General features: G+C 47.3%; 1 protein-coding gene across 7 annotated transcripts in view; it reads right to left on the bottom strand.

Annotated features, from left to right (window-relative positions):
* Nucleotides 1–13,825, bottom strand: part of CSMD2 (CUB and Sushi multiple domains 2) — a 664,749-nt gene that overhangs the window by 272,815 nt on the left and 378,109 nt on the right. For 6 of the 7 annotated variants that reach the window (XM_054538082.2, XM_054538100.2, XM_054538088.1 and 3 more), the window contains exons 11-12: nt 8,118–8,221; nt 4,356–4,468 (exon numbers count right to left, since the gene is read on the bottom strand). The exons of the other annotated variant lie outside the window; for it this stretch is intronic. In XM_054538082.2, the coding sequence (XP_054394057.1) occupies nt 4,356–4,468; nt 8,118–8,221 (217 nt within the window). The remainder of the gene's footprint in view (nt 1–4,355; nt 4,469–8,117; nt 8,222–13,825) is intronic. 7 annotated transcript variants of the gene reach the window in all.

Here is a 13,825-nt window from a genome sequence, read left to right as displayed (position 1 = left end):
CTTATTTGAAAACAGAGTTGTTGCAAATGTAAACCACCCAGTCTTTTTTGTTTTTGTCCCTTCCACTTTTGATAGGGAGTCACATGGCGGGGGCCGGGGACTCAACCCACCCACCTTTTTATAGTAGAGGGAGCTCCTCACCAGGAGGGTGTGAGAATGATGGGCTTCACCCCTCAAATAAAAAGTCAAAGGTGGGGTGGAAGGGACAAAAACAAAAAAGTGGCCCACCTAACTTAGCCCCTTGAATTTTCACTGAGCTAGGTTCCAAAGTACTGTGAGGCCTCCAGGCTCCTGCAAGCCTGATTCTGCCTCCTGACACTTCTGGCTCCATGCCCTGCACTGAGGTCTTACAGAGCCACCTCATTTCTCTGCCAGTCTGGGGAGGGAGGGCCCTAGGCGGGGAGTGCTGGTGTAAGGCAGGGACCTAAACCCAGGGCCTATCAGGGCACCTGGAGGCAGATCCAGGTGCCTGGCCTGGAGGACAGGAAATGTGGAAGGTTTGACTGCAGAGAAACTTTGGTGACACCCCCAGGGGAAGGCACCATCTCTATGCCAGGCAATGTGCAAGGAGCTTTGAGATCTCATTTCACTCTTATAACAATACTCTCAGATTGGCATCATTATTTCCATTGTACAAGTCGGGGAACTGAGGCTCAGAGAGACCACAAGACTCAAGCTTACACAGCTGGGACCACACTGGGATTTACTAGGTCTGGTGCAATTTCAGAGTCTCTGCTATTTTCTAGAATCCATTGCCTCTGTGCACAGAACCTGACGTAGTCCCTGTGGGTTTGCTATGTCTCTAAACACCCAGACTCTCCTTCCTAATTTGTCACAGCTCCAAGCAGAAGTCCTGCTGACACCTAGTCCATGAGCAGCATTCACATAGCATATGCTTTATACCACATCCAGGCTGCTAGCTATTATAATCACAGCACCCAGCAAAATATTGGTCACATAACAAAAGCTTAGCCAATACTAGCTGAGTGAAGTGGACAAATGAACTTGTGAACTAACTCCCCAACCTCTGGTGACATGGAATCCAGGCTCATGATACTTGGTCTGTTTGACTGGGGCAAAGCTTTGGCTTCTATAAAGATTTTATAAAGAATTGAAATTATGTAACCTTGGGAGGCTTCTGGTGCAAGGGGAAAATCCATGGGCTTCTGAAGCCAGGGAGACATGGGCTCAAATCCCAGCTCTGCTACTTTCCACACTTGTGTGTGACCTCAGGCAGATTACTTCACCCCTCTGAGTCTCAGATTCTTCATCTATAAAATAGCAGCCATTTTATCATTGTAAGCAATGAATGAGATGAAGTAATGTCTTTCAAGCCAGTGGTTAGCTATGAATCCTCTCTTAAAAGAAGGCTTACAAAGAGCAAAAGAGAAGAAAGGAGAAGAAACAGAGGCAGGGTGGTCAGAACCCTCCATCCTGGGCATGCCCTATCCCACCGTGGAGGTCCCCAGAGGGTACCCCAGGTCTTTGCAAGACACCGTGAAAACCCTGAGATAATGAACATAAAGCTCTGGCACATAGCAGGCTTTCAACAAGTGGTATGTCCCTTTCTTTTCCAACAAAATCACACCAAATGCATCTAATTCCTCTTTCCCACATGAAAGCCCTTCAGATATCTGGACACAGCTCTCAAATCTCCCAAGTCCACTTCTTCCCCTGAATAAACATTCGGGGGCCATCAACATTTCTTACAGGAATTGCCTTAAATCCTCTCCTTATCTATTCCAAGCTGAGGTCCCACATCTAAGCTCAATTCTCTGGTGCCTGCTCAGGGCAGGATAAAGCACAACTAACTTCCTGGGATAAATTCCAGTAGCTAATTTTTTTCTAAGTCTTAAATCATGACTTGATATTTATTCCCACTTTATCTTTTCCTACTAATTTAGTCAACGGCTCTACCCCACCCAGATCTTTCTGCACTCTGTTTGCTGACTGGTATTGTCATCCCTTTCAAGTTCACGCTATTTACATCTTATTCAAACCATTGGCAAAATATGGACAGATTAAGGGCATGAGGATGACATGGAATCATTTCTCCCTGCTTTTGGGAACATTCACTGCTGAACATCCACAGGATTTCTGAAATGGGGGAAAACTTAGAAACTTTGCATCCATCTCCATTCCCCTTTTCAAAGTAGTGAGTGACAGGGCTTGGACCTGAATCAAGGTCTCCTGATAGTTTTGTCTGGTGCTCCTCTCATAGCCCCACAGCTGCTTATGTGTAACTTTATGCACCAGAACAGCCCACTCATTGAACTACCTGTGTACTGGCTCATTAGTTACTCACTAATTGCTTTGCAATTTGTAACATTTCTTATGTTCACATTTCTTAATCTAACCATCTTCACAGGACCCTTGTGACCCAGGTTGTATTATTATCTCTGTTTCACAGATGAAGAAACAGATCTTGAGAAAGGTTCCATGACCTGCCATGGAGCTAGAAAGTGACAGAACCAGGATCTGCACTCAGAGTCTGTCACCCCATAAGTATTTTCTGTCTGTTGTTCTGCCTTCCCTAGACACATAGCCTCCTATTCTTAAAAAATCTCAGTATAGCTGTCATCTTTACCCCAGGAGACATCATTGTATGACAGTGTTAGTGTAGTATGGGCTAGCCTCTTGTTATGGGGTGAACTGTGTTCCCCAAAAAGACATGCTGAAGTTCTGACTTCTGTTACTTATAAATGTGATCTTATTTGGAAACAGAGTTGCTGCAAATGTAATCAAGTTAAGATGAAGCCATACTGGAGTAGTGAGGGCGCTTAGTCTAATATGCTGGTGTCCTTATAAGAAGAGGATAGACAGACACACAGGAAGGTGTGTGATGACAAAGGCAGAGATTGGAGTGATGCAGCTACAGCCAAGTAACAGCAAGGACTCACAGCCACCACCAGAAGCTAGAGAGAAGCAGGGGAGGATTCTACCCAGAGTGGGGGCATGGCCCTGCTGAGCCTTGATGTCAGACTTCCAGGGTCCAGAATGTGAGAGAATAAATGTCCATTGTGTGAAGCCAGCCAGCCCGAGAACACGAATACACCTCCCATGTACCTGTACCCAGTTTCGAAACAGAGTACAGGTCCTGGAGCAGGAGGAACCTATGGTACACTGGGGGTATGGTGTGTGAGCCACACTGAAGGGACACCTTCTCCCCACTCCCTGGGCCCCTGTCTCCCTAGTAGCCACCTAGTCATTTTGAGGACTTTAGGCTCACTTTTGTGACAAAGCCCTTTCCTGATCCCCTTTCAGACGTTCCTGAAAAGATGTCTGCTCCCTTCTCTGTGCTCCCACTGGCACTGTCCAGGCAGCTCTTTTGCATGCCACTTCGTTTGCTTTCCCCTCCATCTCGCCACTAGAGCACAAGTCCGTTAAGACGATGCCTAGACTTGATGTGTCTGTCTCCCTTGTGCTGGTCTAGCATCTGGTACCTAAGAGGGACTTAACAGTAACTTGTGGATGGCTTCTCCTTCCATCTTTGTAGGGATTGGTGTTAGCTGTTATTGGCCAAAGGGGGTTTGGAAGTGCTCAGAAGGGTGATGTTGAGGGTATCTCCTGGGCTCCAGGGTTTGCAGTTCCCTTAATGCCTATTCTAAGCAAGAGATGAAGACTCTTGTCTGCATCTTTCTCAGGCCACCAACAGTGGTGTTTATCTGTTCCTAGCCCTATGCACAGAGTCACTCATTCATCACATGCAACTAAATAGGGTATCTTGGGAAGCTATTTTCCTCTCTAAAGATTTTAAAAACAAGTGAGGCCTCTTAAAAGTCTCCATGAACCATGTATGAATTGGGGATGGAACTGAGGTGTGCATCTGATGCTGGGTGCCTAGCATTTTAAGGGTTTTATCCCAGATAATCCTCAAAACAACCAGAAGGCCCTCAGAACAAAGAGGTGGCTGGGGCTCAGAGAAGTGGAATAACATGCCTAAGGGGGAGGAAGCTAGTGCAGGGGAGAACCAGGATCCCATGGCCGGGCACGGTGGCTCACGCCTGTAACCCCAGCACGTTGGGAGGCTGAGGCAGGTGGGTCATTTAAGGTCAGGAGTTCGAGATCAGCTTGGCCAACATGGTGAGACCCTGTCGCTACTAAAAATACAAAAATTAGCCGGGCATGTTGGTGTGCGCCTCTAGTCCCAGCTACTCAGGAGGCTGAGGCAGGAGAATCACTTGAACCCAGGAGGCAGAGGTTGTAGTGAGCCGAGATCGTGCCATGGCACTCCAGCCTGGGCAACAGAGTGAGACTCCATCTCAAAAAAAAAAAAAAAAATTCTGACTCCAAATCCAGACCCCAAGTCTCTGACTCCCAGGACACAGTTCATCTGGCTTGCCAAAAGCAGTTACCTTCATAAGAAGCCTTGAATCCCAGGGAACTGCCACTGCCATCAGTCTGGAAGAGGAGCCACATTTGATGATTGGTGCTGACAATGAGATCCGGGACCGATGTACCTGTCAGGCTGGCAGGAGAGAGATATTTAGAGGTGTGCTCTCCACCATGACACCCGAATAGAATGATTGCCTGACCGACGATATTTAAAGGACTATCCAGGATCCAGGCCCGCTCGGGCAAATTCTGGGCCCCACTGTGTTTCTGACATTGGATCCCACCAGCATGCTCTCCCTGTGCTGGGAAGACTCATCCTGTCCTCCCCTTGGCCGTGGGTAGAATCTCATGGGTTGAATCTCAACTTTGACTCCCTAGCCCTGACCCTTGGGCTCACAAGGGAGATATGTGTCCTTACTTGCTCAGGTGACAGGGATAGTTGGAGCCAAATCCAATCAAGGGGGAGTCTACATTCTTGCAACTTTTGATCTCTTGTGTGACCTGTATTGCTGAAAAGACCGCCCCCACCCCCACCTCCTTGCTGTCTTTACGTGGGTTTCCCCTCACAGAAACCCATTTCCCCAGTTGGAACCCAAGCCATTCTTTCAATGAGACATCTCCTTCCATTCCAGGATAAGGAACAAGGCTTAGAGTATAGTCATTATCTGAGGGCCACACTCTTATTGAAGAAGAGGGTTTAAGCATGGGTGTGGGTGTGGGGGGCAGGGTTCAATTCAGAAGCCCAACCCCAAGCATCTACCCATTAAGATACTGTGCTTATCAATTTCCTACCCATTATCTCATTTAATGGCCCTGTTGCCAGGAAGGTAGGGGTTGTCATCCCATATTACAGATGAGAATATGGAAGTGCAGAATGGGCAGTGGCTTCCCCAAGGTCAACCTGATAGAGTGGCAGAGCCAGGAGTCCCCTGTGCAGGCTGGGATTTCCAGAAGAAATCCAACCTCATTATTTTGTTGAGATCAGACAAATTACCAGCACAGATGGAGGCAGGGGGTTGTGGAGTGGGCAACTGAACTAATGAGTCCTAATCTCTGCTTCACTCAGGGTCTCAGAGCTTGGGAGGCTGTTGAGTCGGCTGCAGAGAGGTCATCACACCATGGGGGATACGGAAGTGGAGCTGGGATAGAGCACATGGGATCCAACAGCCTGGCCTGTGTGACGTCCCTGAGCCTGGGCTCTGACAAGCTGAGTAAGGATTGTGGCCAGGCCAGTGCTGGCTCCTGACTCTGGGGTGCCCATGAGCAAGGGAAAAGGCTGGGACCCCTGCTTTTCCTCTGACCCAATTACAACACCAGGCTCTGAGTCCACCATTCATTTACTGTGGGATCTTGGGCAAGTGGTTGAGCCTCTCTGGGCTTTTTCACTCTATGTTAAATGAGGGGATTGTATGGTATGATCCTCAATAGCCTTTTCAAAAGTTCTGCTATTCTAAGGTTCTCTCTATGTCAAAGCACATTGGGATTGTGGGAGGAAAGAGAGCTAGGATCCTAGTCTCTTGGGCACAAAGAGCTGAGGCACCATATGGGTCAGTAAACTAGGACAGAAAATGAGTGATGCGGATGCACCAAGTGAGGGGGAGAGGTAAGTATGATGGTGAATTTTATGTGTCAACTTGACTAGGCCACAGGGTACCCAGCTATTTGGTCAAACATTATTCTGGGTGTTTCTGTGAGAGTGCATTTGAATGAGATGAACACTGAAATTGACAGACTGAGTAAAGCAGATTGCCCTCTCCAAGGTGGGTGGACCTCATCCAATCAGTTGAAGGGCCAAACAGAACAAAAAGATGGACCCTCCCCTGAAGAAGAGAATTCCTCCTGTCCAATTGGCTTTAAACTGAGACATCAGCTTATTTCTGGCTTTTGAACTTGAACTGTAACATCAGCTCTTCCTGGATCTTGAACCTACTGGCATTTGGACTGCAACTACTTTATTGACTATCCTGGGTTTCTAGCTTCTTAACTCACCTGGAAGATCTTGGGACCTGTCAGTCTCCCAAAATCACATGAGACAATTCCTTACAACAAATTATCTATCTATTTGCTATTTGTCTGTCTGTCTGTCTATCTATCTATCTATCTATCTATCTATCTATCTATCTATCATCTATCAATCATCTATCACCTATTTATCATCTATCAATCATCTATCATCTATTTACTATCTATCTATCTATCTATCTATCATCTATCTATCTATCTCTATCTCCTATTGTTCTGTTTCTCTGGAGAGCCCTCACTAATACAGTGAATTAGGCATGGGGGAGAATGCCCTGTGGGCTCACATTCCATTCCTTTGTCTGGAGAAATCCCAAGTCCCAACCATGTCACCTGATTCAGTGGGTACCATCGGATAAGATGAGTCATGTAACTGCCTGTATAGCATCATCTCCAGGTAGGTGTAGGGAAGTTGTGAAAAACACCCAGAAAAGAACAGCCTCTGGACAAGCCAGCTGTTACTAAATGGCCATTTCTCATTCAGCATTAGAACCAGAAGGAGATATCCTGGAGCTAGCCTTGTTGGGAAGGAGTGTGGCATGGGACATTGTCCTTGGCTGAAATCAAAAGACATGAACTTGAGTGCTGGTTCTGCTACCAACCTTCTCTGAAACCTTTGGGCCTCAGTCTCCCCATCTGTTAAAATAGAATAATAACACCTGGGCTTAAGCGAGATAATTGATGCAAAAGTTTCCATCCCAGTGCCTGGGAGCATGGTAGGTGTTTAATGTTGGTGACTCTCCACCTCCTTCCTGGAAGGGAGATGGATGTGGTCAGGGTGTTTGTCTCTGAAGCTAAGCCACATGTCCTGAGCAGAAGCATTTCCTGACTTTTTTTCTTTTTTTAGACAGGATCTCACTCTGTCACCCAGACTAGGGTGTAGTGGCATGCTCTCAGCTCATTGCAGCCTCAACCTCCCAGGCTCAAGCTATCCTCCTGCCTCAGCCTCCTGAGTAGCTGGGACTATACAGGCGTGGACCACCACATCCAGCTAATTTTTGTATTTTTTATAGAGGTGGGTTTTCACCATGTTGCCCAGGCTGGTTTCGACCTCCTGAGCTCAAGCAATCTGTCCGCCTTGGCCTCCCAAAGTGCTAGGATTACATCAATGCACCACCACACTTGGCCTTTTTCCTGGTTTTCAAGTCAGGCTATTGGTGGTGGGCAAAAGAGAAGCTAAATGGCCCCCAAGAGCACAGACTCAACATAGTGGAATCCCATGACAGCTTGATATTCTTCTCTCCCTTGTCTGGAACACATCATACTGGTCTTTTTTGGCTCAGGAAGTGTGGCCACTATGTCTATATGTTCCTGATTCTCTGAAACCATCCATTTCCCAGCGAGTTCTGAGCATGCAGAAAGGTTAGCAACTCATTTCCATTATCTCTGTCTGAGGTCAGGCTGCCATGGCTGGATGTGGCCTGGAGTAAAAACTGTCAGGGTGGCAGAATCAGGGTCTGCATGGAAGCAGCCAGCCAGTGGAAAGCTCCAGGTTCATCCACAAAACCTCCATCTCCCCTGCCCCCTAACAGACTGCTCATTCTGTTCACATTTCATATGAATTCAGTGAGAAGGTGCCCAGTGCTCTTTTCCCTTTGGTCAGAGTAGAGAGAGGTGGAAGGATTATTGCTGAAACTAGGAACATTGCAGGACACTGTCTTTGCTGTAGTATGGTCTAGGGACCAGACAGGACTCCATAAACCCCACCCCACCAACCCCAGCCACCGTCCCACCTTCCAAACAACATGCCCCACTGCACTTACATGTAGAGAACTGTCTTCTGGTCTCCATCCTGACCACCATCACCGACCGTCAGGGTGTCATAGCCCCTCTCCAAATCAAACTCCTCAAAGGCGAGCTTGATCACCTGGGGAGGGAACAGAGGGTTAGGAGCAGGCAGGGGCCGTGAGGAAGCCTTCCAAAGCCTTGAAGGGAGGAAGGATTTTCTGTGTTATGTCCCAATGCTCAGAGTCACTGGTGACACCATCCTAAACAAACTGACCATTTCTGTCCCACTTTAATGAGTGTGAACTATTTCTCTCCAGGCCATGCAGTCTCCAGGGCCCCCTGATGTTTCTGAAGATGTTCATGGCACATCTGGCCAATTCTGGTGGCTGTCACAGCAACCGGGCACATCTGGCCGACAGCAAGATGATTAGACTCTTTCTTCATGCCTTAATGTACAGAAATCCCCATGGGCTTGTTGGCAATTTTTCAGGCCACATGTGGAATCTCAGCTCTCTTGCCCCCAGGGACCTGCAGAAGTTTCTCTCATCTTCTCCTCTGCCTGCTTTTCTCCATCCTTTTTGTTTATTTGTTGAATAAATGAATGTTCTCAGAAAGAGATTTCAACAAGATTCCTCCCTCTTGTTTTAATCCTGCCTTCCACAAATATTTACTAAGCACTCTGCATATGCCAGGCTGGGCGGTGGGTTTCCACAGTGAGCATGACATGATCCCTGCCCTCACTAAGAAGGGGAGATAGAAATGCAAACTGATAACCACAGCACTGGGGTGGGATGGATGCTACAGGAGGTTGTGGGAGCGAAGAGGAGCCTATGGCTCACCCAGCTGGAGTCAGGGGCAGGCGCTACTGGAGATGGGGGTGTCTGAGGAAATTCTGAAGGCTACTGACGACCCCATCAGGCCAAAGGGGGACGCTTGGAGAGGGAGGTAGGGGGATGCTCTGGGAAGGAGTCAGGTGCACAGGGCCTGAGCTATGGCAGAGATGGAACATTCCAGAACAAATTATTCAGTGTCTGTTGCTAGCAGATCTACAAACTGAACATACCTGCTAGCTGCCTGGCTCTGGGGGATAATGTGACTGGGCCTTCAGTGCAAGAAGGTGACTTGGAATTTGAAAAGTTTCCTTGGAGCTTGGTTCAAAAGGTCTCATACCTCTACCCTCCAAAATTAGAATTTATCCCAGGGGAGGAGCAGTAGAGTTTTAAATAGTGGGTGACAGGGAAACATAGGTGTTTGAGAAAATGTCAGTGTGGCAGTATGTGTGGAACTGATCGGCAGGAGTGAGACTGGTGGTGATGATGGTTGCAGGCTTTTGTGGCAGTGTAGGTGAACGATGGAAGAGTAGCAGTGTGGACGGAGAAGAGGGAAGGTCCTAGTGATATTTAGGGCTTTGCGACAGGATGCATGTGGTGCTGAGGGGAGGGAAAGACCTAGGATAAGTTGCAGGTTTCTGGCTTGTGCAATTGTTTGGGTGGGGGATGGTGCCATTCATAAGGACAGGACACACACAGGCACCCACTCCTGATGTCTGATCTGTATCTCTTTTTGTCTGTTTCAGCCTGGTTTCAATCTGATGATGATCTTCACTCCCCCAACAGGGAGACTGAAGTTGCTCCTTTGCTTTTTGTTCTACAACTCAAGGAGTATATAATTTCCATGGATATTTTTTCCTAGTTGTGGCTGATGCCTTCTGCAGGTTTCCTCCATCCAAACCAAACAGTCCAGCACCCATATCCTGCCAGGGACCCTGCAGAGCCTTACCCCAAGGTGCTTTCTCAGGTATCCCAGAGGCAAACTGACACTGCCCTCATTCATAAGCCTAGGTAGTGTCTACACAGGGCCCCTCTGCAGTGGCCTGAGAGTCACAGAAAGATGCATCTCTGGATAATAGTATCTGTGAGCACGTCAGTGGGTCTACAGATAGACACAGAAGAGGAAGGAAGTGATTGCTTTTCACTGGGAGAAAGGTTAAAGGAGGCTTCTTGGAGGAAATGAAACCCAGGCTGAGTTTGAAAGATGAACTGGAGTTCAACCAACGGATATGGAAGGGAAAGCAACCCAGGCAGAGGGAAGGGCAGGGGTGTGGAACAGGATGACTTGTCCAGAGAGGTCTAACTACTGAGTAGTTGTTTAAGTGAGGGGGTGGTGGAGGGTGGTGATAGGAGAGAAATAGGAGGAGTCAGATTATGAGAGGCTGCCGGTAATGCTAAGAATTTTGGGCTTTGTCTTAAAGTCAATGGGGAGTTATGGAAGGGTTGGCAGTAAAAGCATGACATGAGATTTTTGTTCTAGGAGCAGGAGCATTGAGGGAGAGTTGAAAGCCAGGAGCCCAATTTGTAGCAAGGTCTAGGTGAGGTGGGATGTGAGCCTGTAGCAAGGTCTAGATGAGGCAGGATGTGGACCTGTAGCAAGGTCTAGGTGAAGTGGGTTGTGGACCCGTAGCAAGATCTGGGTGAGGTAGGATGTGGGCCTGTAGCAAGGTCTAGGTGAGGTGGGATGTGGCCCTGTAGCAAGGTCTAGGTGAGGTAGGATGTGAGCCTGTAGCAAGGTCTAGGTGAGGCGGGATGTGGACCTGTAGCAAGGTCTAGGTGAAGTGGGATGTGGGCCTGTAGCAATGTCTAGATGAGGCAGGGTGTGGACCTGTAGCAAGGTCTAGGTGAGGCGGGATGTGGACCTGTAGCAAGGTCTAGGTGAGGCAGGATGTTGACCTGTAGCAAGGTCTAGATGAAGTGGGATGTGGGCCTGTAGCAATGTCTAGGTGAGGCAGGGTGTGGACCTATAGCAAGGTCTAGGTGAGGCAGGATGTGGACCTGTAGCAAGGTCTAGGTGAGGCGGTATATGAGCCTGTAGCAAGGTCTAGGTGAGGTGGGATGTGGACCTGTAGCAAGGTCTAGGTGAGGTGGGATGTGGACCTGCAGCAAGGTCTAGGTGAGGTGGGATGTGGACCTGTAGCAAGGTCTAGGTGAGGTGGGATGTGGGCCTGTAGCAAGGTCTAGGGGAGGTGAGATGTGGGCCTGTAGCAAGGTCTAGGTGAGGCGGGATATGAGCCTGTAGCAAGGTCTAGGTGAGGCGGGATGTGGACCTTTAGCAAGGTCTAGGTGAGGCGGGATGTGGACCTGTAGCAAGGTCTAGGTGAGGCGGGATGTGGACCTGTAGCAAGGTCTAGGTGAGGTGGGATGTGGACCTGTAGCAAGGTCTAGGTGAGGTGGGATGTGGACCTGTAGCAAGGTCTAGGTGAAGTGGGATGTGGGCCTGCAGCAAGGTCTAGGTGAGGCGGGGTGTGAGCCTGTAGCAATCAGTGTTTGGAGAGAGTTATTAAAGAGGAGATGGGATTTGTCAATAGTGAGTGGGGATTTCTTGGCCCTTCTGGGTTTCCTATCCAGAATGTTCCCTGTTGGCTAATGGCATCATCATGGGATCATTTCCTCAGGCTGGGATCTCCCACCCATCTCTCACACTCCACACTCCTGCTTTACAGAACATTTCCTGGAGTCTCATTTCCTAGCATGAAACACAAGAAGGGCATCTCTATCTGCTCCCTGCTGACTGCCCTCCACTGCACAGCCTGTGTGGCCACTTGAAGTCCTGGGCATTCACACCAGGGCAGCCTGTTCATGACCCTGACTTACGCAGGCTCTTCCTGCTCCCTGTCACTGCCCTAGCATATTTCTTCTCATCCGTGAGCCTGACTTGTCTCAGTTCTCTCTAACTAACCTTGACAAGGGGAGCAGCCCCTGCTCAGCCCCTTCCTCTCGTCTGTTTTAGCACTTACCTGCTGGACTGTGATGGGTCTGTTCACTTATTCCTCCACTACACCATGAACTCCTGGAGGGCAGGGGTCAGGCCTCACTGCCTCTGTACCAGTTCCTGTCGGTGGGCCAGGCCCATGCCAGGGGCTGACAAAATGTAGACTGGGAGAACAATTTCCAAACCTTTCCTGCTTCTCTAGCATGGATGGATTGCTAGGCTCTCAGACCCCTCACAGTGGTTACCTTCTAGAACAAAGGTTGGCAAACTTTTTCTGTAAAGGGACAGATAGTAAATATTTTCCCCTTTGTGTATCATGTGATCTGTGTCACAGATACTCAGCTCTATTGATGTAGCATGAACATAGCCATACACAATGTGTACATGAATGGGTGTGGCTGTGTTCCAACAAAACTTTATTTACAAAACAAGCAAAGAGCTGTATTTGGCCTGTAGGCTGTAGTTTGCTGATCACTGGTCTAGGAGATTCTTCAAGACAATCATAGTCTTTGATCATCTTTTCTTATGTGATTTCATGACTCCAAGAGCTGATACCTACAATGTGCTCAATTCTGTTCCGAACACTTTACACATATCAACTCATGAGAAATGCAGCACTGTTGCGGGAAGTCAGGGACCCCAAATGGAGGGACCAGCTGGAGCCGCGGCAGAGGAGCATAAATTGTGAAGATTTCATTTTAATATGGACATATATCAGTTCCCAAATAATACTTTTATAATTTCTTTTTTTTTTTTTTTTTTCTTTTATTATTATTATTATTATTATTATCATTATTATACTTTAGGTTTTATGGTACATGTGCGCAATGTGCAGGTAAGTTACATATGTATACATGTGCCATGCTGGTGCGCTGCACCCACCAACTTGTCATCTAGCATTAGGTATATCTCCCAATGCTATCCCTCCCCCCTCCCCCCACCCCACAACAGTCCCCAGAGTGTGATGTTCCCCTTCCTGTGTCCATGTGTTCTCATTGTTCAATTCCCACCTATGAGTGAGAATATGCGGTGTTTGGTTTTTTGTTCTTGCGATAGTTTACTAAGAATGATGATTTCCAGTTTCATCCATGTCCCTACAAAGGACGTGAACTCATCATTTTTTATGGCTGCATAGTATTCCATGGTGTATATGTGCCACATTTTCTTAATCCAGTCTATCATTGTTGGACATTTGGGTTGGTTCCAAGTCTTTGCTATTGTGAATAATGCAGCAATAAACATACGTGTGCATGTGTCTTTATAGCAGCATGATTTATAGTCCTTTGGGTATATACCCAGTAATGGGATGGCTGGGTCGAATGGAATTTCTAGTTCTAGATCCCTGAGGAATCGCCACACTGACTTCCACAAGGGTTGAACTAGTTTACAGTCCCACCAACAGTGTAAAATTGTTCCTATTTCTCCACATCCTCTCCAGCACCTGTTGTTTCCTGACTTTTTAATGATTGCCATTCTAACTGGTGTGAGATGGTATCTCATTGTGGTTTTGATTTGCATTTCTCTGATGGCCAGTGATGGTGAGCATTTTTTCATGTGTTTTTTGGCTGCATAAATGTCTTCTTTTGAGAAGTGTCTGTTCATGTCCTTCGCCCACTTTTTGATGGGGTTGTTTGTTTTTTTCTTGTAAATTTGTTGGAGTTCATTGTAGATTCTGGATATTAGCCCTTTGTCAGATGAGTAGGTTGCGAAAATGTTCTCCCATTTTGTAGGTTGCCTGTTCACTCTGATGGTAGTTTCCTTTGCTGTGCAGAAGCTCTTGAGTTTAATTAGATCCCATTTGTCAATTTTGGCTTTTGTTGCCAACAAAAATACTTTTATAATTTCTTATGCCTGTCTTTAATTCAATCTCTGAACGTAAACTGTGAAGATTTCATTTTAATATGGACATTTATCAGTTCCCAAAATTAATACTTTTATAATTTCTTATGCTTGTCTTTACTTTAATCTCTTAATCCTG

The sequence above is a fragment of the Pongo abelii genome, chromosome 1, assembly GCF_028885655.2.
Source record: "Pongo abelii isolate AG06213 chromosome 1, NHGRI_mPonAbe1-v2.0_pri, whole genome shotgun sequence".
NCBI lineage: Eukaryota > Metazoa > Chordata > Mammalia > Primates > Hominidae > Pongo > Pongo abelii.
Note: the sequence above shows the minus strand (reverse complement) of the source record. Positions and strands in the feature narration are given on the sequence as shown.